Source organism: Corvus kubaryi, unplaced genomic scaffold (assembly GCF_017639235.1).
Source record: "Corvus kubaryi isolate FWS band 111438036 unplaced genomic scaffold, C.kubaryi_AGA036_p1.0 37266, whole genome shotgun sequence".
NCBI lineage: Eukaryota > Metazoa > Chordata > Aves > Passeriformes > Corvidae > Corvus > Corvus kubaryi.
The window spans coordinates 8,727,592-8,755,177 of NW_024581081.1; the positions used below are offsets into that span (position 1 = coordinate 8,727,592).

A 27,586-nucleotide genomic window follows, 5' to 3' on the forward strand; every position below is an offset into this window, starting at 1 on the left:
TCCATCCATCCATCCATCCATCCATCCATCCATCCATCCATCCATCCCAATGCAGGGCTATTGTGGGGGAATCTCTGTTACTGAACATGCACCTCATTTCTCTTGACTCTGCAGGTTTCTTGTCATGCTTCTTCATCACCAGTGGATAATTAATTTTGGTCTGTCTTGTTGACATGGGGAAATACTATCAGATTAAAGAGATGAAATATTGGTGTCTCCTGCTCTGGGTTTGGAACAGGAAAAGTTGTTGTATCTGAGTTTGTAAGTCTTTGTGTGTTACAGATATGGCAGCAGGTTGATGTTTCATATTTTTGGGTGTGAAGCAGTTGAGCTCCAATTCATAGGCTGCCTCTTGAGGAGATCTCAGTGTTTACCCTTGGCATGGTGTCTGTTATGAGTCAGTTGTGTAGAGTGCAGCTGGATGGATTCGTGCAGCTGTAACGGGGAGAATGGTGCCGAGGTGAGGGGATGTTTATAGGAGAAGGGGTCAGCTATGCACAAAAGCAATTGAATTGGACTGTCCAGATCTCTGAACTCCACTTCTTGTGGCCTTTGTAACCTCCTGTAAAAACAAGCTTTAGATGACTGTGCTGTGTATCTGTCTGTCTGTGTTCTTGCATCTCAAAAACTTTGAATCCCCTGGTCAGTTACAATCACATTTTGGAAAGAGTTGGGGGCTCAAAAATAATTTATTATCTACTAATTCCCTTAAAACAGGAATGTACATGGATAAAAGAGCCCCTGTAAGTTTCCCAACCAGAGAAGGAGTAGCAGGATGAGCTCACACTTGACTCTGGAGAACACACACCAGAAAAAAGACTCAGTGAAAAGAATAATTTGCCACTCACAGGCACAAATTTGTAGAAAAGGCAATCAGTTCCAGTGCTTATGAAACTCCATGTGCTAGAACTGCACAATTTTTGACCCTTTCACAATTGCATACAGAACTATTTTATGCCAGTATTTTATATCGTTTTGTAATAAGTGTTTATTTTTTAAAGTTTTGTTACCTCCTGTAAATACTGGCAAAGAAAAAAACCTGTGTAAAGTAAAATAATATATTTTATGCAATTTCAGGGCATAAGATCTAAAACAAAAGTATCTTTGTTCAATTTGTAGCCCCTTTTGAATTAATTTATTTTCTTCAGAGAACTTGAGAACTTCAGGATATGTTGAATTAATGCAATTCTTGGCCTTTAGTGGATTTATGGGCTGGCACAGTCCTATGACAGAGAAGGCTTCAAGCTCTGATAAATTAAGATATTAAAACATAATCTGTCAGACCTGATGAGATGTGTGTGTTAGCTGGTTCTGGAACTTCTGCACATATATAGAGTTTGTACAGCCATATCCTCACCTCATCATAGGGAAAACCTGGTCCCTCCAACTCACTGAATAAATTAACTCAGTTTCCAGGTCACACAGTCTCAGCTGCGAGGGTGGCCTCAAGCCCGGGACAGTAAGTCCTGTGACTGCAGAACCCCTTTGATGTCATCTGGGCTGGTAGATCCAGGCACAGGAGAGCCATCTGGAAGAAAGGGAAGACTAGGAAATCTTTAATAATTGTTCCTCTGGTTTTGGGAGCTACAGCTTGTTCTGAACACGTTCAGAGCAAATTTGCATGAAGTATAATTTCTGAAATATTTTTTCCCATCTTTTGTTATATTAAATAAAGTTTTGCTCTTAGGTTCTTCTTTGTGCTCAAGGATGGCCAGTACTTGAAGAGTTGTACCTTTCTTCTAATAATATTACAGTTTTGGAAAGGTGAGTGACGTAAGTCAGTCAGTTGTTAGCCACTGATGTACCATGAAATTACTTAGTGCATAAAGTGACAGTCCTGTGACATTTACATCACCACAACAGTAATTGATGCAAACTTCATGTGATGTACTTCAGAACATTTATAAATGTGCACAATTGTGTGCATGCAATTATATACTTAGGAAAATAGTGTTTTCATTGGCCAATAACTTTAAATATTCTGTGTTTGGTTTTTTTCCCAATGTATCAGGCCTGATACTGTCCTGCAGACCCTGAAGTTGTTAGACCTTTCAGACAACCAGTTACTGGATGGAAATCAGCTGCATCTAATAGCACAGCTCCCCAGGTAGCTGTAAACAAATTTGCTGGAAATCCTTTGTCCTTGATATTCATCTCCATAGTCCTTGTTGGCTGAAATATGATAGTATTGATGTTGCATGAAAGATTAATGAGATCTTGAAGCAGAGGCATTTTGCCCTCTTGAGGAGAGTAACTGCATTATTTAGTTGAGCTATGTTAATATAATCTTACTTCAGTTGTACAATAACACATTCTTAAGCTGTGTGTTACTAGATTTTCATTATACACTTATGAAATGAATGTGATTTACCACATTTTGCTAATTTGCAGAATTATCATCTTCCACTGTGCACTAAAATAGCCGCCATGATTTTCAATAACCACAAGCTATTTTAAAAAAATCATTTGGAAAATCACACATTTTAAATCCAGGAGTCATTCTGAAAGCTTGAAATTGTTGCACCTACTCACTGAAAATTTTATTCCCTGAGCACTGCTGAAGTCTGGGTACTGTCTGTGAGGCTGCTTTTCATTTGTCAGTGATGCTGCACCACATCAAAAGTTGAAGATCTTTATTAAGAAAAGAAAAAAAAATTAGGTTGTATTTCTTTGTAAAAAACTTCCTGTGCTACATACAGTGATCATTGTATCTATTAAATTTCAGATTAGAACAGCTAATACTTAGAAACACTGGGATATCTTCTATACACTTTCCTGATGCTGGATTTGGTATGTAAAAGAAGTAATTTATTTATAGTTTTAAAATTCTGTTTATTTGAAGTTTTCACTGTTTGCTTGTTACTCTTTTCCTAGGATGCAAGACTAAAATGTTTCCTTCGCTAAAACGCCTTGCAATAAATGACAATAAAATATCACAGGTAGGTTAGATTGTGATGGTTTCACATTTTGTAAATAAATGTATCTTTGTTTAAGAGTAACTTGAAGTTTGCTTTTTTAAACTTTCTTTGATAGTATGTGTAAGATCTGAGATAACTATTGAACACTTTGATTAACACAGAGACATAATTTAAAAATGTAAAAACATTTCTTAATGTGTCAGTTAAACACATTTATGTTATGGCAGCTAGTCATATTCCCTGCTGCTTCATAATCCCTCTCACAGAATTCTAATGGTCTAAAATTCTGACTAATTCCTTGTTTTGGTTTGGGTTTTAATTAAATGTAATGGAGTTCTTAGCTAAATGAACAGGATCCAAGTACTTGGTTCTGATGATCAAAAGAATTTTTCCAGTCATGTTTGTTGTACAGGAAAATTGGTATTGTTCTGAAATGAAGTTATGTTTTATATTTCCTCAAAAGACTCTTCCCTTCCATTTCAGTGGTCATCTATCAATGAGCTTGATAAACTGCCAAGTTTGCGGGCACTGCAGTGTAACAATAACCCCTTCACGGACACAGAGAAGAACCCAGAGACCCTGATACAGCTCATTATTGCCAAGATAAGTCAGTTGGAGGTTTTGAACAACTGTGAGGTATGTGATATTTCAACAAATTGCATGAGTCTGGCAAGCATTAAATCACTGCCTGAGGAATTGTTTTCAGTTTCTTTTAAGATTACTGATTATTTGGGTGCAGGAAAAGTAAAGTGCCAACTAGTCCATCCCTTTGTCAGTGGGGCAGTCAGTAGGGCTACAAGACTGAGCCGACTTTGTGAGCATTGCTAACTCAGTGGGGACTTGGACAAGATGGGTCAATGGTGGTTTTTTCTCAGTGCCTGAGGTGTGTTTAAGTTGCAGGACTGTTAACAAAAACCATACTCTTAAAAAAAAGAAAACATAGAAAAAGCAGCATGGTCTGATCAGTTTCAGTGACAGCAATACCAGCATTTGCCTTCTGCAATAGGAAAATATCATTACCCAAACCAAATCAAACTTTCAGCAAATGTTTATCATAAAGAAGAGCAGAAGTAGCATCTGATCCATTGCTACAAAAATCATCCTTGCATCATCATATACAGCAAAATCTTCGCTTAGGTATTCATTTATGGCTCAGCAAGTACACAGATATAGGGGCTGTAAGACTCTTAATGGCTCTAAAATGTACTGAATATATGGATCAGTCAGCATTTGGAGACATGGTTTTTAAGATTCTTGGTAGCATTAAAACATACTGAACACCAAATAAGACCAAGGAGTCAGTGTCAATGATTGGATTTTGTTCTCTGGGAAGTTACATAATTATATTCTGTGCCGTTCCTGTGTCAGTACAGATCCTTCCTGCTGAAAGAAGAGGAGCAGAGCTTGATTATCGCAAAATATTTGGAAAGGACTGGTTAGAAGCTGGTGGGCATTGGAACCCAGAGAAAAACAAACCAAGTGAAGAATTTCTTGCTGCCCATCCCAGATACCCAGCACTTTGTCTTAGTAAGTACAAGCACATTACCATAGCATTTCCTCACTTCTGGCATTGTGGCAGCACAGGTTTGTTCTGTTTTCAATTTCTCTTCCCTTTGGTCATTTTTCCATGTGCTGCTACAGCCTTAGGAAAGCCCATCCATTGGTAGACCTGTGTGCCAATGGGCTTTTGCTCCTGTGGGGTAGCTGCACAGTACTGCACCCTTTGGGGCACTGCTGCCTCAGGAACTCAGGCTCCCTGCCTCGGAGATCCCAGCACCTGTGAGCATCTGCCCTACCAGTACTGCTGGGCAGGCAGTAGCTCCCTCAGCAGTGGGAATGTTAAGCAGCACCCCCATGTCCTGAATGCTGTAGCAGCTGAACAAGGCTCGTGTCTGCGGCACTGCGTGGTGCAGGACCTACCATGTCTGTGCCAAGGGAACTCCTGCCTGGTCCTACACCACAGTGCTCTTAGGTCTTGAGTTTTAGTCTTTGAACTTCTCTTCCAACAGAATATGGAGCACCTGAAGAAGGAGAACTGAAGGGACAGCAGCCTTTGACTCTGAAAAATCAGCTCCTGAGTAAGAGGACAGAAATGGTCAAAATTGTTTCTTCTGCATTTAGAATATTTTATGAGTTTAGTGTCTCCTGGGTGTATATGGAGAACAAAACATTCAAAAGTTCCAGCCTGTAATTCTTTTCTGAACTGTATCAGTGAGTTTGACTGGAACCCTGATTCTGTGTACTCTCTCTCATTTCCCCCCTCAACCCAAACCAAATGATTTTCTCAATTGAGATTTAATGGAGAGCAAAGGTAATTGATACTCCATTCTGACAGTGTGAATGGCTTTTTTACAGAAGACATCTCAGGTTTTAATCTCAACAGCTGCACTGTCTTCTGATATTATCTTTTTTATAACTTCTTTAGGACAGACGAGAAAAATATGGGTAGCTTTGATATTTGGGGCCTTCTACATATTTAATCCAGGTTACATCCTGGACTTGCAAATTCATGTTTCCCAGTTGATAGAAGAACTGAAATTTTTTACTCCATGGGCGAAATAGTATTTTAAAGCATTACATTCTAATGCATTTAGGTGGAAGACTAAACAGAACAAGGAATCTTGTTGGCTAGACATAATACAGACCTTATTTTAAAGATAAGTCTTCTAATCTCTGTAAAATAATTAGGCTAATAATGTCCTCAAAAAGTCTTTATATGGTGCTTTTGAGAGGACCAAGAGCCTGTTTTAAACTGAATAAGCAATATCCATTCTTCTGCAGGTTGTTTTTTAAAAATGAAACAGAAATTAAGCATTTTGAGGTAATACTCCTTTTGATCAAAAAATACTATCTTTAAGCATTAGGGAGTAACTTCTACTGTAAGTTACCAGAGATTAATAAAAACTTGGTTATTTTAATTTTTTAAAAATTAATTAATTTTTCTGGTAATGACTAAATGATATCTTAACTGCTCAGATGTGGGCTACATCCTAATTTTTGAGAGATCAGGCTGAGCTAAGGGAAACAACTTGTAATAAAAGCAGACTAGAAACACTGTGCCTCTGCCAGAACAGGGCTTATTGTTCTTTCACTAATGCCTCACCCTTCTTCCTTAAGCTTTGACAATTAAGTGTCCTGAGAAACCCGAACAGAAGCCAGTGGAGAAAAAACTACCAGGTAAGAAGTCTTGGCTTATGTTCAAGCAGTTGTTTCATAGCTCCTTTTCAAATAACTATATTAAAGAATGGCAGCTGCCTCTGGCTTTGCCAGCTCCTGAAAGCTTTTCCTCTGTCATACAAAGAAATGACAAAGGCAGAAATTGTTTGAGAAAGTCATTATTTTTCTGGCCTTCATACTTACTTTCAGTCCAGCTTGAGGACTGAAAGCTGATGCTTGTCTTATGACCTCTGCTGCTGGTTTCATGATTAATGGGGCTGAGGCAATTAAAGGCCAATTAATGGGGATGAAATCTAGTGGATGTGTTAACGAAGTAACCAGAATGTGAAGTCTTAAGAGGCAACTGCATAGTGTGTAAATCTAGATATTGAGGTCTAGTATCTAATACATGAAGTTAGAAATCTAGTTCTGACCTCTATCGAATTTGTCTTTTGCAGTTTTAGTGCCTGTAGTGAGACTAGAATGAACAAGACCATTCTAACTTAAGCTGATGTTTTGGAAAGATGTGTCAGAATTAAGTCTGAGAGAAAAGACATACTCAAGCTTTATTCTAAAATAAAAATCACATTTATTATCACAAGTTGCATAAAATCAGATAGATACAGCTTTTACAAAAATGTCTGATAGAAAAATATTTGTCTACGTACAATGTGTGGTGTTACAGGAATAACTCACTATTGCTGTGCCTTTAGATAAAGCTTCAAAAGAAGTGAAAGTTCAACCAAAATACTGAGTTTATCTATTGCAAACACAGGTATCGCCTCTGGAACAAACTACATCTACTCATTCAAGCTCCATTACAAAAAATACCCCTTCCTGTAACTGACTTAATAATATAAACAGCTCTGCTGACAATGTGTTTGGGACTAATAACTCAATACCATTCCTAAGAATGTCACTAGTTCCACAGTGCCATTTGCTTACTTGTGCCGGGAAAGCCAATTCCTGGTAATGAAAACTGCAAGGAACAGTTGCCAGATGCAAGCAGTCAGAACCTGGCTGGTGTGTGTCCCAAAGGTCACTTAGTTTAGCATGTAGAAATACAAACTCCAAAAAGGTGAATTATGAAGCCGTAGCAGTTTAATTTGGTATATGGGATCAAAGCGCTTAAACCGTAGTAGCACATCCTGCCCTATCCACCACAGATTAAACCATTTTCCATTTGATGGTAGCAGGTATGGTTTCAGGTACCAAAGACATTATTGCAGTGTTAGAACTGAAGCAGCAATACAGCATTTCACTGTTGCTGTAATCAAGTAAAGTGAAACACTGGTGCTTTGCTACAGGTCAGTGGCAGCAGCATTTTTCTAATAACTTTTCTCTCTCTTCCCTCTACAGAGTCTATGACTATTCAGAAGGTCAAAGGACTCCTGTATCGCCTACTTAAAATTCCTGGTTCAGAACTGAAACTGTCCTATGAAAGTTCTAAAGTGAGTTAAAAATGGGTAGTCAACAACAAAATATTTCATGCTGCTAAAGGTCAACAGCATGTTCTAAAATACTGTCTAAAGAAATTCATTTCACTTGAAGAAGGCTGTCTTCATGCTGTAATGCAGGACCTAATTTCATTCCTGTAATATGACAGATTCTCCCTGACTGCAACTGCCTGATATTTGGTTTACATGAAGGGATTTCAGTTTAAGTCTAATTAGATTTTTTTTTTTTTCTTTCTTATTCTAGTTGGAAGGAAAAGAAGTTGAACTAGACAATGACTTAAAGCCTTTGCAGTTTTACTCAATAGAAAGTGGAGACTGTGTGTTAGTACGGTGGTAAGAAGGGACTCTCTTGCTGGACTGAAGGAAAAGCTGACACAGGAACTGCAGAAGAGAGACAGACACACGGACAGCCTGTGCCTGAACACACATACAGGTGAATATGAGTTTCACACGTGGCACCAGAGGGCTGTACATTTGTACTTTCAGCTCCTGAACTTGATCGTCAGCCTCCATGAAAACATCTGCTCGTTTGTCTTACTGGAGAGATACCAAATAGTGCTTAAATGCTTCAATTAAATAAAGCTCAAGGTAACCCTTTTGCCAAGATTTTATACTGCCTTCCCCGGCAACGGTGAGCATTTGTTTTACTGAACCGAGTACAGGGTTGTGATCTCTTTGCTTACCAGACAAGATTAGTGCTGTGCTGAGAGGCCACTTGCTCTTTGCTTTCACCTACATCCAATGACTTTCAAGTGAACAAAACCCAGCAGGAATTTTACAAGTATCTACACAGCCTTAGATGATGAAGGTCAAAATCTGACAGACCTCTCTTCTACCCTACAGTGTTAACACACCACAGTATAAATAAATTCTCAGCACACTGCAAGGCATTGCCATTTATTTTACAATCTTTAGCATGCTGCTCCTCAATCTTATTTTACTTTCACTTGTGTAACCTCAGATTCATATCTAGTAACACAGTGCGCTCTCAGAAATCCCTCCTAATCAGGCCAAGTTTGCAGTACTTGAAGATTTGGTATAAGCAAACTTTGAATTTGTTTTTATCTAAAATGACAGTGGCGTAAACAAACTAATCACAAATCCTAACCCCCATTGCTGTCCCTGTCCCTGCACAGATGAGGGCGACAGCACAGAACCTGCTGCAGCAAGACTTACCAGCTGGCCTGGTGCTGAGCACAACTCTCCCCAGGAGCCTGCTATGGCCCTATACTGAGTCAAAGCAGTAGTGCTTTAATTTACAAAAGACAGGCTAGTTGGCATTCTTATGTGCATTTATTAATTACAAGTAGGTCTTTGACTTTATATAAAAAGGATTTTTTTATCTTGAACATTTTGGTTTTTGTCAGATCACCATCTATACTATAGAAAATGAATAGTATCAGTCCACTTGTCATTATCAAAAGGGATGTGCAAATATTGTTATACTTTAGTTGAAACCCAACATTAAAAGGTATCTTAATATTTCTTATTGTTCCAGAAATGAATCCAAATGTACACTTTTCCATGATCATTATACACTACCCTGTTTTCCAAGGCAAGTCCATCATCTTTCCTCACATCTACATGGATCTCCACATAGTTCCTTTAATCTCCAGAGCTCTCCCAGTTCCTGGGGAGAGTACTGGGGGGAAGATAGCATGCCACTCTCACATGTCTTCTCACACAACCAGAGACCATCCTGTTAAGAGAGAGAACCATTTCAATAGCTTTTCTTAGAAAGAATTTAGTCTCCAACAATCTTCACTTCCAAGAATCAGGTGTTTATTGTTTCTAGCAATAAATATTGCACACAAAGGTCCCCAACTGATCTCCTAGACCTATTCAGAGAACTTGGGGGGAGGGATGGGGTCTGCAGGTGGTTTGTGGCAGATTTGTGGTTTTTCTTTTAAATACATCTTTAAAAGATTTTTTCCTCTGGATTTTAATTCAATGGTTATTTCAATTTCTTTTTAAAGAAAAGAACATTTCTCCTATTTTATGCTATGTGGAACAGCAGGCATGTTCCTCTTTCTGTAAGATCAGACAATTCCTTCAGACTTACTTGATATCGCTTGGGTCCTACAGCTGCCATCCAGATGCCCATGCTCACATCTTCACCCTGACACATTAAAATAAAAAATGCAGATATTAGCACCAAGAAAGCGTAAAGCGTGACTGTGACCTGGAATAAGTTGCCTCATCTACCAGCAGTAAAGAATGGTAACTACAAAAACCTACACCAGACTACTGCAGAGGTGTTAAAATAATCCTCACAGCTTTTCCATGATAATACACGGTTCTTAAAAAACAGAGGACAAAAAACAAGATTACAGCTCCAGAGATCCTCAGTCCAAAACATCTGTGCTTTAACCTAGAACAGACACTAAGCATAGCAACCAAAAACATGGCAAAAGCCTGCATTAGCCAGGAGAACCCAACACTAACACCTGAGCAATGTTCTTTCTGACTCAGCCAGTACATGCTGTTCCCCAGACCAGTTTAAAAAAAAAAAAACTGAACTAATCTTTCTTACCTGGTATGTTTTTAATCTTTCAGAGTTGCTTGCTAGCCACTGCACAATGTCTTTGGAGATGACATAGCCAGACCCACAAGCAAAGGCTGGATATGCAGGACTTGGATACTCCAGTTCTTGCCATTTCCCAGTTCGATCAACTGCCCAATTTAGTCTGAAACTGAAGACCGTGTTAGACATGAGATGTTTATAGAGAGTCCTCTGTGGAACCTATGAACACTGCTAACAACTGAAGCAACGTTGATAACAAAATAAGATTGAGAGGAACAAGTAGGTGATCCTAATTATAGTTCCTAGTCTTATTTCTCTAGGGCACACATCTAATTGAACACAAAGCTAAAATTGTAACTGTTGTTTGGCCTCAATGTTGGATAATAAGAGAAAGTTCTCAGAATAGAAACAAAAGCAACATTGACGGTCAGGTCTTCAGCATGTGCATCTTGCTGCTGGGTTTTGAACCAAGTAAGCACATGCATCCTTACCTATTTTGTAATAGGCACATCTGTATCCTGCTAATTAACCCCTTTGGTTAATCAACATGAGACAATGTCAGTGCCTCCAGCAGGGATGCAGACAGCAATGTCATGCAACCCATTTTCCTGTTAAAAGTAGTGGCTGCTTAACAATCAGGAAGCAATATGTACCTTCTCTCAGCTGTTTTCCGAATGAAGCTCAACAAAGGAGATGTTCAAAGGCTGCCATCACTGAATTACAAAAAGCCCTTCCTGGCAGTAGTGTTCTCTAAGGGAGGCTTTATTCACTACTAGAGGGCTGCAGGAAGCAGTCTCTGTCCACACAGTCTCTCCACACGCTCCCAGCGTGGCCGAGCTCGCTGCTGCACCATGCGGCACTATGGACCCTGCCGAGTGAGGCAGTGAGAAGCATCCTGCTTTTCCTGTTTGGGAACAAGCTGCTCTTGCACCCCCCTGGTCTCACAAACACTTCATGCACTCACAGAGAGCTAAGAGACATAACTGTGTCAATGCAGCAGGGTCTCCCCGATTTACAAAGAGATTCAGCATTGCAGCTTTCAGTCATGAGCACAAGCAGCTGAAAGCTTCAGTGAGCTACTAAGAATTGTCACCTCAGACAACAGCCCTGAAAGGGAGGAATTACAGCTGAGTGGCAGATATGTTATCAGATTCTGCACATTCTCAGCTGAAGCTGACATGTTAAAGCACCAAGTAAATAAAAGTCTCATCTGATACCTGAATTCACTTTAGACTTGGTATCTTCCACTCCACTGAATCACAGCACGAAGGGTTCAACCCCCTCCAGACTGAGAAGCATCTGCTTTGATAATCATTTTATACTTCCATTGTTATTTTAGCATTTTGTTCCCTACATGTCACACTTGCCCGACCTGAAGACTGTGACTGTTAGAGAATTTACAATCAAAGATGTCACTCCTACAGATCTTTGAGATAATCACAAGATAACCAACTATTTCACACACTTGACCACACACTTTATTAAATCACGTTATGAGTAAGCAACAGACAGGACCAGATTTGTGAAGCAAAGCAGCAAAGGCCTGTTTTTCTTCAATAAGCAGATGGCAACAGGAAGGCACATTGTGCCCTTATGCTATAGTGAATGCTATAGTAGCATAGACTGTCTGCTATATTGGATGTCATACCAGAGCTGTGATGCATTCCATGGATGGAAGGGAAGATATGGGCTATTTGATCCCCCTGGTTATTCACAAGTGTAATACAGGCTGGGAAAGTTCACTCGAAAATTCGTTAATCACACCTACCATTTCAAACAGCAGCAGAAATGGGCAGCCTGAAATTCACAGATGTTAAAATAAAGTGCAGACCATAACAGAAATTCTGTTTCTCCTGTTTACCCCACTTCCTCAAGCCCACCAGAAAAATCACAGTGACATCACAAAAAGTAGTATTTATAGTTCTGTAGTATGTACTTTCCTTTAAACTTCATTGTATTGCTGGAAAATTCTTATTTACTTAAGTACCATGACAAAGATGTCTATAACACATTTTAAAACCACACAAGATATTCAGCAAGTTTAACTCATTGTAAGGGCATACTTTGGAAAGTTATTGTAAAGGACTGATTTCTGTATTCTGAGATTCAAAGTTCTAAGTCATCCAGAAGTCCTGCTTTTTACAACTGACTTCCCTAGGCATGGGAGGGGAACCCACATGAAAACAGACTTAAATCACTAAACCATTCACTAAAGAAATGGTATCTCTCTCTTAAAGATAACTTAAAAAAACAACTTACTTTCCCCACCAAATGTTTGGCCTGTCCAATTTTTTCTGCATTATCCTGTTAAAAACAGCTTCCAAATCAATGTAGCAGTCATCATCCGTCTTCAGCAACAAGTCAAAACTCGTTGATTCAACTGTCCTGTGGCCAGAAAGAAAAGTGATGAGATGCTGAGCTGCACACCACCAACTATAGACAGCAGGCTCTGCAAGGGGTTTTTGGGATGCAGGGGGAGAAGCAAGAGGGAAGGAATGTCTTTCCTACCCTTGACTTTTAAATGTTTTCTCTATCAACAAAGGCTGACTGCTTGTCTTTCAGAAAGGAGATGCAGTATCCTATGATGATGTTAACAACATGGACTTGTAACAAATTTGAAGTTTTGTTCTCCAGGACAGATTGTGGATTTACTAATGAAACCATCTTAAGCAATATTGACCTCAGAAGGATATGAATCCCTGATGCTGATGGCAGCACAGTTGTTAAAAGCCACTGGCTCCACGTCAGTAGCCTACTTTCAGGATGAGACAGTCAGTTCAAGGGCAATGAGAAGGTTGTAGGTGGTAAAAAACATTTGTGGAAACAACTCTGTACTTACTCTTTCTCTGTAAATGCACCCTTCAAATATGAAAAATGTTATCTTTACCTGTCTGAAATTGTTGAATGTGACATGCATAAAATAACCAAAAAAGCTTAAGATTCTAGGGATCATCACTGAGTTGGTTATGAACGTTTTTAAGGGTAACTTCTCATAACAAGAAAGGCATTTTTTAAAGCCTTTCATTACTAAATCTTGAAAAATTGCTAATCTGTAAGAAATGATCACAAAGATCTATGTCTTGACATGAAAACCTCCTTTTCGAACTGAAAGCATGGTTCAGTTTTTCAGTTACATTCATAGCCATGAAATTTGTGAAGTACGTGCATAATCTTGCAAGCAACTAAACTGAATTTTGGTTAAATTACAACTGTCAGTTATATTTCTTACTCCACAGCAGCATCAATTAACTGAAACAGTTGTCTCAGAGTAATGGAAATCATTGCAAATTAGGGGTAGTAACTTACTAGATTCACCACAGACAGTGCATTACACTAAGAAAATTCTTCCTTTCAACCTTCTGTCCCCCCTGTACACAAGCTTCCCATCCTTCGCCTCCACTCAGCACTGGTGTGGCCCCATCTAGACTACAGTGTGCAGTCTTAGACTCCTCAGTACAAGAGGAACACGGCCATACGGGGTGGGGAGTCCAGCAAAGGGCCATCAAGATGATTATGGGACTGGAGCATCTCTCCAATGAGGAAAGGTGAGAGAGCTGGGACTGGTCAGCCTGAAGATGAGAAGGCTCAGGGGGAGCTCATCAATGACACCTGAAGGGAACAGTGTAAAGAGATGGAGCCAGGCTCTTTTCAGTGGTGTCCACTGACAGGACAAGAGGCAATGGCCACAAACTGAAACACTGAGTAAGTATACAAACTGGCCAAAAGCCATCCTTTAAAATACTAAAACTGCTAGTTTTCAGTTAGAGACAAATGAAATGAAATTACAAGGAGGAATGAAAATTTTCACACCTGGACTCTTAGAGCAGAAGCCTGTCTTGCCAGCTCATGCTGATTTGAGGCACCAAGGGTCAACATTCAAAACACTATAGGCACTCCTATTTGACTCACTACATGCAACCAAAATTGTGAGAGAGAAATACAACTAAATGAAGTAAATCACATAAGGCAAGTATTTCATGGAACCTATCAAATAACATAATCTCCTGGATCATCTTGCACTACAAACAGCACCATTCCTGTGAGAAAATAAGAAAATACTTTCACCTTACCATCGGTAGAAGTTCAGCAGTTTGGAGGGAACATTTCTGTAAGTGTCAATCACATCTACAAAAACAATGTCATCATAGGTACTGCTTTCTTCCTTCAATAAAGCATCTTCTTTTTCAAGGTTTTTTATGTGACTTGTAAACCTTTCTGGGCGAGTATGGAGGCTTTTTAAAAGAGCATCACCTTCTGAAAGAAGCAGCACCCATTATTAAACAAAGATGCATATCTACATATTATTTGACATTTCTCTTGGATCATACAGGGCACATTGACCAAATGAATCTGAAGAATTAATTTGAATTAATGGGGTCATGAAAATCCTGCAATTAATTTTAGAATTTCTACAAAATGGTAAAAGTTGCAGAACAACAAAGAAATATATTTTTGTATAAGGTCTGACACTAAAAGTTTAAAGTAAAAAAGTATTCTCTTCCTTTTCAGTAATAAAAGAATTCAACTTTTTAAGGCTCCTTAATATAAAGAGCAGTCTGGGACTTCACTATTACTCTTATCTGTAGAGTAAAAAGGCTACTGTCAATTACTTCTAAGCATATGCATCTAGCATAAAAAAGTAAACACAGAAACAAACAAACAATCCTATGCTAAATATAATCAAATAGGCATTGCTTTGATGTAGCACAGATGGTCCCTGCTGAGCCACATCATATAACTACAGGTAAAAGCAAAAAATATATTGCAGATAAGGAGGTAGTTTGTGGTACTGAAGAAGAGTTTGACAAACAAGATGGAAGGGCTTTAGCACACACCTCAATTCAGGCTCCTACACAAATGACAAGACAACAGGACTGCCCAATTATATCTACCAGGCCTAACTACAAAAACACAGGAATAACACTCAAAAGTCACTGCTTATGTTGGCTATAATGGACCAGTAAGAACACATCGACTCCAGCACCAAAATCTTAGAAACTGGAAAGGGGTCCTATAAAATCTCTCAACATTCTGCTGAAATAGGTGTAAAAGAGCAACAAGAGGGATGGACACTGTCCATAATAAACATGGTGATATAGTACCTCTAACTGCAGCAGAACTGGAAAAAATGAAAAATATCAGGGAAAGATTTCATTGTATGACTCTTTAAAACTTGATTTTGGGTAACAAAAAAACCAAGAAAAGAGTCTAGATAAAAAGACAAAGGGAGGCAAGTCAACTGGAGTGGCTCACAAACAGCAAGCAAAAGAAACCACATCAGGACATTGACTTTAGGCATAGAAAAGCCAGGAAGAAATTGCTTCTACTAAAAGAAAACCTAGGATGAGTAAGTTCATGGAGACAGCACAAATTATACTCAGAAATATAATTTAAATTACCTGTTTTGCCATAACATCAAATGTCATGCTATGTTTTGTGGACTTACCTTGAATAGTGTAGATAAAACCACCTGCTATTCCCTCCACACCTTCTGTGAGTTCATGTGGCAGTGACCCTTCCCCTGCCTGTTAGGAACAGATTAATAGGAAGTAACAGATTAATTCATCTCTCATTACTGATGTGTTTTCCCTATGATTTTAAGGTGTGAAGTTTTCTAGCAATTAACAATGAAATTAATTTAAAGCTCTGCTGGTTTAGGCACCTGCATAATCAAAGCATCATAGAACATCCTGAGTTGGAAGGGACCCACCACAATTACTGAAGTCCAACTCCTGGTCCTGCACAGGACCACCCCAAGAACCACACAATGTGCCATGAAACACTAAAACTAAGGTTTTTAACTACCGCTTTGTGGTATTTTTTTAAGTTTCACCCAAAACTAGCAGTACCACTGAAACTTTCAGAAAACTAGTTTCAAAGCTGACAGCAAAATGTAAAGTTATTCTGGCTAAATTATGACAACATAGGATGTTTAGGCAAGCAACAATTTGACATGAAAAGAGACACACTACCAAAAAAGCAAATAACCAGACTTAATCCCATCAGTTGGGATTTTAGCACAGGATTTTGACCCTCATTTGGCTTCACATCTGACAAAAACAATGAGAGCTTTACTCCCCTCCAAATAAAATACCACTTACAAGCATAATTTTTTTGTTAGAAGGCAAAGCAAAACTTCTCTTCTGAGACAAAAGGAGAAGCCCAACTGAATTCATGATTTACACAGAGAAACAGAGGAAAGTAAAATGCTAAATTCTCAACATTTATAGGAAAAACAGAAACATGGTGGAAAGGAAGGTGAGGGGACTCACTGTAATGACTCTGAAAACACCTCCTCCATCATTCACCATCACTTTATGAAGGTTTCTTGAAACCAGGCCCTGAAGATCCTGGCTCTCCCACACAATGGTACCTTCAAAACTCTGGTAAGAGAGCAAAACACTGTTATGCAGGTATACAAAGACTTCAAATAATGAAAGTCAAACCGTTTGGGCTTTTAAAAATTATTTTAAAATAGTCAACTTCACACAAGATTTAGCTTGAGTGCACAACATAAATGTTTTACTTACACTTCAATAAAAATAAGTTATACATAAAAGAAACACATCTGTGAAACTCAGTAACACATAATGACGCTTTTAAGACTAATCATGAATATATTAAACTTTTAACAGAAGCCTAGTATAAAAGGCTTTGGCTTTCTGAAATCATCAAAATATCATTTAAAGGTGACCTGAAGTGAATTTTAAAAAACCAAATAAAAAATCCTGCATTACAAAGAGAATACGTTAAAACAGATTCGAAAACAAGCTCAGCTTTTATAGTTATCTGCCAAACAGAGATCAGAGAGTCAATCCTGACACCAGCAAAACTCAAAGGAAAATATGGCCACCTTTATCCCAGTAAAGGTGTCACAAGCTACTGTAGGAGTCACAGAATTCTGACCTCACATCTTGGCTGATAAGGAAGAAAAAGACAAGTGAATAATTTTAAAATTTTCTGGTTTAACTGTTCAATTAGGCTATGCCACTCCATGTTTTACATATATGTGTATGTGTGTGTGTGTGTGTGTGTGTGTGTAAATTCCTGCATTTAAAAGTACTTCGTCTCAACTTTAAACTGAAGACCCCTGAGAACATGCAAAGGAACAGTTGTACAGGTAAGCGTATTGGTAGAATTTTATTTTTAAAAATTTTTAAAGCAGTTTCTCCCTTATGACAGAGTAGGGTTGTTATACTCCTGACTCCTAGATAAGCACATTCCATTTTGTCTCTCCCAGTTTCATAGGAAACACACTGGTTGTTAGCGTGGGCGTTGGAACAGAAAAACAACTTGTTTGTAGATGCATCCCCGTTGCTGTAGGAAGTCTGTTCACTTATACCAACGTCTCATCTCTTCCCCATTTTAGCTTCCTTGTACACTAGAAACCTTCTCCAAAAATTCTCCAGTTACTGAAACACTATAAAGTCTAGATTAGAGTTCAGCTTAATTTTTGCTTTCCTCTAGAAGTAGTTCTGAACATCTGCAGCAGTCTCAGTATTTAATGACAGCTGTGTGTGTATTTCAGAAGTCTCTCATCTATTATTTAAAATGCCAGCTTTATAATCTAATAATGGAGCTAGCCAGTGTTTATTCAAGCCTGACTCCCATGCTCAATACCTTCCCCTTGTTTCACAGAATCATAGAATAAGCTGTATTAGAAGGGGCCCATTAGGATCATCCTGTCCAACCCCTGGCACTGCACAGCACCATTCCCAAATCCCACCATGTGCCTGAGAGCATTGTCCAAATTCTTCTTGAGCTCTTGGCTTGGTGCTGTGACCACTTCCCTGGGGAGCCTGTTCCAGTGCCCAACCACCCTTTGGGTGAAGAACCTTTTCCTGATATCCAACCTAAACCTCCCCTGACACAGCTTCAGGCCATTCCCTCGGGTCCTGTCACTGGTCACCCCAGAGAAGAGATCAGTGCCTGCCCTTCCCCTCATGAGGAAGCTGTAACTGCAATGAGGCCTCCCCTCAGTCTCCTCCAGGCTGAACAGAACAAGTGACCTCAGCTGCTCCTCACAGGGCTTCCCCTCAAGGACCTTCACCATCTTCAGTGCCCTCCTTGGGATTCCTTCTAACAGTTTAATGTCTTTCTTTTATTGTGGCACCCAAAACTGTCCCCAGCACTCGAGGTGAGGCCGTCCCAGTGCAGAGCAGAGCGGGACACTCCCCTCCCTTGCCTGGCTGGCGATGCTGAGCCTGATGCAGCATCATGGCTGGCCCTCCTGGCTGCCAGGGCACTGCTGACTCATACTCAGCTTTCTGTTGTTTGTTTAATTATTTCTCAGTTATCAAAACAAATGGGCCATTATTAAGACTTTTTTTAGTGGCTCAATTTCTCTGTTTACAGTGACTGTCATCTCCCATTCCAATGTTTTTGCTGTAGGGACTGGGCTCTAATCACACTTCAGTGCCCTGTTTACAGACACAACCTTTGGTAAGTTGTTTAGTGAGTAGAAGAGTCCTTTAGAAGCAAGAAAGTCCTTTCATGCCTCAGCAAGCAGAAACATTAAAATTCTCACCACTATTACTGACTTCAAACGTACCAAGAGTCTTAATCAGTTATTACCAGTGAACCTCAGTGTAAGGTGTCCTAAAACTGCAAACTATCATTATTTTCCAGGTTGAAAGACTTGTAAGCAAATTTTCTAATGACTTTAGCCTTCAGCTATTCTTACTCCAAGTCACTTAATGAAAGCTGAGGTCTGAAAATGCTTAAAGCAAGAACATTAGTGGCACACCTGAGACTACATCATCTGTTTTTCCCCATTTAAATTCCAGCCTTGTTGCTGCCAGAGTGCAGTGGCATTTACAGTGAATACCGAACAGGTGTACTGACATAATGCAGCCCTGCCAAACTCCTTCCCTAATGTTCAACAGTGCTGTGCTTTTTGTTCCTCTAACTACTCCCCGTTAGTAATACAGAGTACGTGCAGTAGAGTCCCATCTCCATGCAAGGGGCCCATGGCTTTTTGACAAAATAAGTGCATTGCTAAGACTTGTCTGTAAGGGCCCCTTGTGTTTTTTTGTTATCTGCTAGTGTTTCTGCTGTTCGGAGCCTTCAGTCGTTCCAAAGCTGAATGATCGATTCTGTCTCTCACAATCTGGCCTGCCAGATGCTTATTCTAACACTGCATTTCCTTTCCTTTCCCCAAGACAAGCAGAAAGAGCAGCACTTCAGCTGGAAGACGAATGAAGCTCTTCAGCAGTCTGTACAATCCATTACTTCTTCAAGGTGGAAAGACAGAGAATAGATGCTGTCTCAGAAACCATCCTATGACAATTTAATAGTTCACTAAATTTAGTGCTCTCAGACAAGTAGACAGGAACACGTGGGCATTGCCATCTCTTCTGAATCATCGTGTATGCTTCAGCATCCTGAGCATCACAGGAAATTACATGCTGTGCATAAGCCCTATTAATCTACATTAGAAACATCGTGTTATCCTGTAAGCATTCGACACATGACACAGATTAAGGAAGCCCACACAAAGAAATATATGAATACTAATATCCTCTCTCTCAAGGAAACACTCCCCATCTGCCTCTCAGGAAAACTGCAACCATTTATACAAAAATTACAACTGCCTAGAATTTTAGCATCTCGAAACAAAGTCTTACAGGGAAAAGGCTCACATGATAGACGACCAAATTACTGGGTAACCAATACTCTTTTAAAAAATGTAAAATAAACCCCTAATCATTTTAGTATGAAATTAGATTGTCAAAACATATGCACAAAATACTGCAAGTGGTCTGCTCACCTGGAAGGTCTCCTGCCAGCATACCAACTTGTACAGTATTCAGTAAACACTGTCTAAGATGATAAACCAATCAGCCAGCTGCAGATTCCCCTTGAAATGAACAGGTTTCCAAATGCATTCATTATTATAGAGCCAGGGGAATAAATCAGGGAATAAACTGGCCCAAATTGTCCTCTCTTCCCTCTTCAGTCTTCTCTTGCTTCATTCTTTCATAACACAGTTTCTTGAATAATAAAACAACCCAGACCTAAAGACAACTTACAGAAATAGCAGCAAGAGTCCAGGAAAATATTTAAATGAAGGGAAACTGTCTAAAATGGTAGCTGATATATCTAGTGAGAGATCACTGCTCCACTGAGAACAATTCCTTGTACCTGGGAGGGTCTGCTAACTAGGATTCTCCTTCTGAGTCAGACTGTATTCATTAAACCTTCACTGTAACAACATCAGGGTATTTTCCTATGATATTCTGTTCTTTTTGTGTTTAATCTTTTTGCGTTCCCTCCTAGGCAGTCACAAGTAGGTTTGACATCCCTATATCAAAACCAAATAACATTGTCATTGCAAATGTAATATACAATATCTTGATGTTATGTCCAAGACATCAGATGTAGAAACCTCTTTTCCAGCTGTTCCCTAGAAACCTGTGCCATCCTCCCCTCCCTATCTTGCTGATAATGTCTGATAAAGCAGAAAAGGGAGAAAGAAGCATCCCATTTACTGGTAAACTCTCCCACAGAAAGGAAGCAGGTACAGTTTTCAATCAGAAACAGAAAGGTTTTCTGCAGTTGCTACTATTTGACAATGTAATTTTTTATCAATTTGTATTTTCCAGGCTTTTGCTTTATAACTACTCATGATAATAAGATGCTTTGAAATAAATACTGGATTTCAGCACAGCCCTGCAACTACCTACCCATTCTGTGAACTAACATTCTAGAGGTTTTCACTTGCCCTTTTCTGCCTCAAGCAAAGGCCAGTTTTATCAGTCAGTCTGTCCAGATGACTTAAAAGAACTGCTAGCAGTTCTGACGCTGCACATACCTCTGGCAAAATAAACTGCTCTACTGGCTTGTACCACAATCTGTTCACCTGCACTCCACAGCTTGGTGGACTAAAGCGAGCACTGAAGATTGCTTCCTGAGAACAACAGAGAAAAAAATCAAAATTAAAAAAACCAAAACACACATTAGAAGTGCTACTGTACTACATATGCCATCAAAGGGCTCTTAGATAATAACAAATTACAAAAAGATGCTGCATTGCCAAATTCCAATCTTTAGAAAACAGTCTCCAAGCTCTCTTATGATACTAATTTTTCTCCTTCACTGGAAGTAAAAAGTCAATGCAGATAAAATTATTAGACATTGAACATGTAGGAATTCTACCATTTAGAAAACATAAACTTGATTACAGTATAACTTTATTTTTATTATGGCTATTGTAAACCAGACTCTTTGGAAGTTCATCATGAAAGTCATATATACAATTCTTTCAACTATAGCATAGGCAGAAGTTTTGAAATTGGCCTATCAAGTTATTGGTTGAGATAAATGCAATATATCAAATGCAACAATCATGCTCAAAATTTTTTTTCCCTCCAAAGCACAAAGCTATTCTATCAAACCCATAACAGCTTGGGACTGGAGAAATTATCAGTGAAGTCTGATTATTACCAGTAAATAATACCAGTTTCTAGAAACCTTAAAATGTCTTGGCAGAAGACAGACAAGAAAAAATTACAGCTGTCCTGCATCTCTGCTTGAAGACACCAAATGTATGTTTCTGTACACGTGTTTTAAATATATTCGACAGTTTATTCTTCATTCCTTATATTTTTCCTTCCTATCAATATTCAGAACCTCAAATATGAACAAAAAATTGTGCATTGGAATTAGATGTAAGTGCTCTTTTGTAACAGCATCTAGATTAACTCATAGCACTTTGTAAATTTCATCTTTTCCTCATCCAGGATGCGTGTGTGTGTGTACATATACGACAATTTAAAATGCAACAGAAGAAAAATGTAATTCTTATGCTTGTCAGTTAAATACTTCTCTTCTAACTCACCAACACAGCATGTAACTTTCTGTAAGAACTTAATCCACAAAAACGAGACAACATGCTTTCAAAAGATAACTACAATACTCTACCTCATGTTCTGCCTGGTACAGTTTTACAGTGATGTTCCTCTGGAATCCCACCCCATCGGCCTCATAAAATACCCCAAGACTGGTAATGACAATGGGGTAAAGTACACGGAAGTTCACACTGACGATTCTGTCTTCAGACAGCACAGAAGGTATGTCCTCAGGGAGACTGAATGCTTCAATTTCCTGATTCAAAACTGTATGAAAAGGAAAGGACAGAGGTAAGGTGAGAAAAGTTCATAGTTCCTGAACTGGATACACACAAAACACACTGCATACATGCAAAGCATTCTGGTTAATTAGGATGGCTCACAAGAGCACAAGGATAATCAAACACTGGAGTAAAAGAAAATACAATGGGCTGCAGACTGCAGCAGGAAAAATTTCAATGATACAGCAATCTGCAGGCTAATAGCAATTGCAACTCAATGCCTACATATCCACAGGGAAAAGACTAGAAACACAATAAATCCACAGCAGGAAGACAAAAATGCTATTTGACTGCATGAATACCTGTATATTAGCATAATAAAATAATTATTCATGTACCAAAATGGCATACAGCTCCACTTAATTCAGCTGCCTGCATTTTGGAGTTATCGCCTACCTAAACCCTGAGGTACCATTTATACTTGGGAACAGGGCATGTTGCCATTCAGAAAGAAAGCAACAGAAGCTACATTTTGTGTTGAATCATGGCTCAGGTGCCCAGCAGTCCTTAGTTAACTCGCATTAAAGAACAAAAATGAAATAAAAACCAAAAGGTGACAGGAAAAATTTACCATTTTAGTTAGGAATTTTTGTATGGCACTTAATTTTTTCACCCACTTAACATTTCTTAATTGTTTTCTCTCTAAAGCAGAATCTGAAAAACCTATCAGCCAGACTTGCTTAGAGAATTCACTTTGTCACCAGAGAAGTCCACCTGACAAGACTCTGTCACCTTGCCACTTTCTTCACATTTGCCAGTGACCTATGCCAGGTCATTCTGTCTCTCTCCAATTTCATTTAACACACAGATCAAGTAAAAATGTTTGTTATATGGGAGAGACTGTCTGACACAAGGAAAATGCAAATCCATTAGAAGCCAATGGCCTCCTCTTCACATGCCCAAATATCTCTCCCTTCCTTGCCTGCACATGGTACTTACAGGAAGGTTATCCAACAACTTCTAGGAGGCATTTGTTTTCAAGACTGGCTGTCTCAATTAAACTCCCCAAACTACTTTCAGAAAAGATGACTAGCTCTAGTTCAGACCACAGAATTTTTAAAAGTTGACTTCTATACCTGGGTTACTGATGTTCAGAAGTTTGCAGGAGTAGGGGTCTTCTCTGTCCTTCACTGGCACAGCACAACCATGCGCACCTATTATAAACTTCACAAGGACACTAAAATAATTTGGTTTTATTAACACCAGTTCTCTTCCCTCCTCCCTCCCTCTTCAATAAACTTAATTTTATCATCATGGCCTGTCTTTCACAGGGTTAAGATTTTGAACCCCTTAAAAATAAGCAATGACAGTCTGTATGCAGAGCAACCATGTGAATCCCCTCATAGGAGCTCAATTCCAAAGCCACATTAACATTTTCCATCTCATTATGAGGTCGAAGGAAGATTGGCAGCTAGAAATGAGATACAAGACAGCCAGCATACTAAACAGAAAAAAGACCTATGGCAACACTGAAGGATCCCAAAGACCTGCCTTTCCTGGCCTGGGTTTGTTACTTAATTCAAGATTGATGCTATGTGTCTTTTTTTCTTACAATTTTGTCATTGACATTTGAATGCATAGTATTTAAACAAAGGAGGAACAAGGACTCCAGGCTATCTGTTACAATTAAATATTTCAACTTTGGGTTGTAGCAAAACAAGAGGTTCCTCTGCAGCTCCAATCATGGTTATTCCATAGTTGGGAGACATCCAGTATTACAAGGAGCAGGGATCCACCTTAACCTATCTTTTCACCTAGCAGCTAAATGTCCTCCCAGAACTCCATATAAGCTATGAAAGGTCACAACGGTAGATGACTGAAGTGGCTATGCTGCACTCTAGGCTGCATGCTGACACCAAATCTGTGAACAGCAAAATGCTTTCAGTGCAAGGCAGGTACCAAGGTGTGAGGATGGCAGCGTTTCCAGGGATGAACTGCAGCAGAGCTTCTCAGCAAAAACAGACCTGTCTGTACACAGACAATGCAAGCAATGAGGAAGGGCCACCCACACTGCAGCAGTTTGGTGCACCTGGTTCAGCGGGAAATAAACCTGAACTTTACAGTTGAGGCTGTTGCAAGAGTTTTCACGGTTCTCTTACCAAATGCAATCCTGCCTGTTTTCAAGTATCCTGGATTAGAGAGCATTTCAAGTTGCATACCATACATTGCAACACAAAAAAGAGAAAGGCTTATACGTCACTAATGAACAGTGGCAAGTAATTGCAAAAGCAAACAGCAGTGTATAAAAGGTAGTTACAGCCCAAGAAGTATTCTTATATACTGTTAAACAGACTTAAAAAAATCTATCAGAGTACAAGATGATCAAAAACAAAGAAAGAAATAAACTAGGAAATACTTTAAAAGAAAAATTATTAAATCAAGATATTTCAGCATTACAGTCCTCACCCCCTGCTCCCCAGGCCCAAATTACAGAGCAGCAGAGGTTACCGTTGGTTCAGGGCAGGATGTTGTTTCAGGTGCTTGAACCAAGTGTTCCTTATAACACTGCGTAGTTCATGATTGTGTCGAGCTGACAAAACTCCTACAATAACATCATAATGTTTCAGCTTCCACTGAGGAAAGAAGGACAGTGGACCTAAAAGTAGAAAGTGACAAATATTTACTTTATGCACTTATTACCACAAGCCTGAGTTGCAGCATTAATTAAAATTCCAGCTTTCCAGTACTTAAAGGGGGCTTACAAAAAGGAGGGGAAGCAACTTTTTACAATGCAGATAGTGATAGGACAAGGGGAAAAGGTTTTAAACTAGAATAGGGGAGATTGAGATTGGATGTTGGGAAGAAATTCTTTACTCAGAGGGTGGTGAAACACTGGCAAAGGTTGCCCAGAGAAGTTGTGGCTGACTCAACCCAGGAAGTGTTCAAGGTCAGATAGGATGGGGCTTTGAGAAACCTGGTCTGGTGGGAGTTGTCCCTGCCCATGGCAGGAGAGTTGGAATTAGGTGATCTTTAAGGTCCCTTCAACCCAAACCATTCTGGAATTCTGTGATTAAAGGACATCTCAAAAGCAAGAGAATAAAACACTAAAAGCAAGCAGCAGACTTACATTTGCATTCTTGGTTTGGGATCAGAGAAACATTTTCAATATGCCAAAACCTTCACTAACATACCCGTTTTCCCCCTTCTTTCTAAAGCTGCTGGACCACTTTTCTGCCCCACCATTCCAGCATGGGATCTGAAGGCCTATTGTTTCTAACCTTTTGAAGTTAGAAAGTTTTGAAGTGGTTTTGAACACCACTCTGCCTTTACACAGGGTGTTACATCTCTACACAGGGGAATGCTCCGGCTTTATTCAAAGCTGGATGCCATTACCAATACTTGTAATCCAGGATTTAGCTTGTGCTGTTTTAATTTAGAGATCATGAAACCTGGATTTGATTTCAAGCAGGATTATGACCAGATAAGAGACCTGAGAAGCTCTGATTTAGAGCCTGTAAACAGTCAGGCAAGTAGCTAAAGTGAATTTGCTTAGTTTAATCTATCAGACATCCTAGAATTAAGACAGATTTACATTTAGTTTTAGCAAAGGATTGCTTCCTTTTTATCTCACTGGTTTTTTTCATTGGGCTGAAGATAAAGAAAACAAATTAAGTGTGAGTGCACTTTAAACTACTGCATATAGCATAGACAAGATTTTTTAGAATCTAATTAAGAGACCAAAAACACTGCCAAGTCTGTATTGTGAACTCCCACAAGAAAAGCTGAATTATTATCCAGACTCTAGGAGAAAGGGGATGCTTCCATACCAGCATCCCCTTTCTCCACTTTGAAGCTGAATAGATGGTTCTTTTACACTGCTCACTAACCTAGGACCTCACAGCATCTGCCACAAAAACTGCTGTGCCAAATCCCACCAGACATCCATCCAGCCTTATATCCCACTGTCAGTGTTCAGCATGCAGGGGAGAGGCCTTGGCCTGCCTCTGTTCCGTGCTGATCAACATCAAGATTTCAGAACTTTTTTGTTGTTGCTGTTCTTTAGGGCTACTGAAAATACCCCTGACTCCCAAAGCCAAATAAAATTGGAATTGATTCTCAGAACAAGGCAAGAGCAGAAAAACTACAGAGAGATGTTTCCACAAGAAAACCTTTCCCAGTCTATTTCCCACTAAATATTTTCATTCTAAGCATGCAAACACTGATTTTTCTATAAGAAGGTTACGTTCCACCATTATTTAAATAAATCTGTACTGAAAACAGCTACAAGATTATCAATGACTTAAAGTGAACATTAATCTACTAAGAGAAGTTTCTATCAGTTTAGGCTCACAACGACTTAAAACCCCAAGCAATGAGCCAATAGTTCCATTCCTCATTTTTTCACTGAAATCAACTGTTGCACTCTTACAACAACCATAACTGAATTGGTGGTGAGGTTTAGGAATATGATTTGTTTGCTACAGAGCAGCAAACCCAGTGCCCTATATAACATGTGAAGAAACTTGTAAGTCAAACACACTGTTCAATCGAAATACCAATTTCGTTTTCCTTTATGCTGGTAAACACCATTTATCCAGAGGCTCTATATGCCCTCATAGGTCATTACATAGCCAAGAATCACCAGCTCTCCAAGACACCAGAGATACATGAGACAGACATATGTTTATAAGACTACAACACTATAGCAAATTCCTGTGTAGTTACATAATTCCTTCTTCCACTTCCCTTTTTTTCCCTTGTTCTTCTTCCATCCTTAGTTTATTCTTTGGCCATAACTCCAAGCCTTTCAGTATAAACTTCATAGGTCTAATATGCTTGTAGACCGCAGATGAGGTACTGCTTACACAGACTTCTTTTTTAAAATATCACTTTTAATTAGAAGCAGAACCATTTCATTCAATCAAAATTAAAGAAAAATAAAATTAAGGGCACAAATCTATGGGGTGACTTGACTCAGAATAGCATAAGTTAGCTTGAATTAATTTAAAAAAACCCAACTAAAAATAAGATACTCAAATCAAATATACATACTTTTAATTAGTTTATATTTTAAAATGAGTGAAGCTTTTCCTTATGAACCATCCACATGGGAACAATGTTAATGTAACAGATGCTTCAGAATTAATATCCTATTGCTTTTAGAACACCATGACAGTGTTCTATATTCAGAAGATTGTCTTCTCTGTCCCAAGAGTTATGTCATTTTACTTTTAAAACCACTGAAAATGAAAAAAAAAGAAAGCTGACTTTGACAAAAACATTTTTTTTTTGCTTGCTAGTAAAGAATTCTACTTCCATTGGAAAAGTAGGAATAATGCTAAAATTTCAGGAAAATAGATTCATATGTGTCTCTCTGAACTCGCACTATTAAAAAAAAAAGGGAGATAAAGTGAGAGGTACAGGGAAAAAATACTAAGGCTACTATTAATTTATAAAGATA

The 27,586-nt window shown here is 39.0% G+C and overlaps 2 protein-coding genes across 4 annotated transcripts in view; one reads left to right on the forward strand and one right to left on the reverse strand.

Moving 5' to 3' along the window:
• The window catches only part of TBCE (tubulin folding cofactor E), a 52,099-nt gene extending 43,957 nt beyond the window's left edge, over window positions 1–8,142 (forward strand). For all 3 annotated transcript variants that reach the window (XM_042025272.1, XM_042025273.1, XM_042025274.1), the window contains 10 exons: window positions 1,688–1,764; window positions 2,012–2,107; window positions 2,726–2,790; window positions 2,875–2,939; window positions 3,402–3,554; window positions 4,292–4,445; window positions 4,928–4,996; window positions 6,036–6,095; window positions 7,434–7,525; window positions 7,776–8,142. In XM_042025272.1, coding sequence (XP_041881206.1) covers window positions 1,688–1,764; window positions 2,012–2,107; window positions 2,726–2,790; window positions 2,875–2,939; window positions 3,402–3,554; window positions 4,292–4,445; window positions 4,928–4,996; window positions 6,036–6,095; window positions 7,434–7,525; window positions 7,776–7,868 — 924 coding nt within the window. In that variant the 3' untranslated portion in view covers window positions 7,869–8,142. The remainder of the gene's footprint in view (window positions 1–1,687; window positions 1,765–2,011; window positions 2,108–2,725; window positions 2,791–2,874; window positions 2,940–3,401; window positions 3,555–4,291; window positions 4,446–4,927; window positions 4,997–6,035; window positions 6,096–7,433; window positions 7,526–7,775) is intronic.
• Window positions 6,640–27,586, reverse strand: part of B3GALNT2 (beta-1,3-N-acetylgalactosaminyltransferase 2) — a 29,095-nt gene continuing 8,148 nt past the window's right edge. Inside the window, exons 2-12 of the mRNA XM_042025275.1 lie at window positions 24,634–24,781; window positions 23,262–23,362; window positions 21,978–22,171; window positions 20,869–20,964; window positions 16,328–16,438; window positions 15,502–15,580; window positions 14,126–14,309; window positions 12,315–12,440; window positions 10,065–10,224; window positions 9,594–9,650; window positions 6,640–9,230 (exon numbers count right to left, since the gene is read on the reverse strand). Coding sequence (XP_041881209.1) covers window positions 9,096–9,230; window positions 9,594–9,650; window positions 10,065–10,224; window positions 12,315–12,440; window positions 14,126–14,309; window positions 15,502–15,580; window positions 16,328–16,438; window positions 20,869–20,964; window positions 21,978–22,171; window positions 23,262–23,362; window positions 24,634–24,781 — 1,391 coding nt within the window. The 3' untranslated portion in view covers window positions 6,640–9,095. The remainder of the gene's footprint in view (window positions 9,231–9,593; window positions 9,651–10,064; window positions 10,225–12,314; window positions 12,441–14,125; window positions 14,310–15,501; window positions 15,581–16,327; window positions 16,439–20,868; window positions 20,965–21,977; window positions 22,172–23,261; window positions 23,363–24,633; window positions 24,782–27,586) is intronic.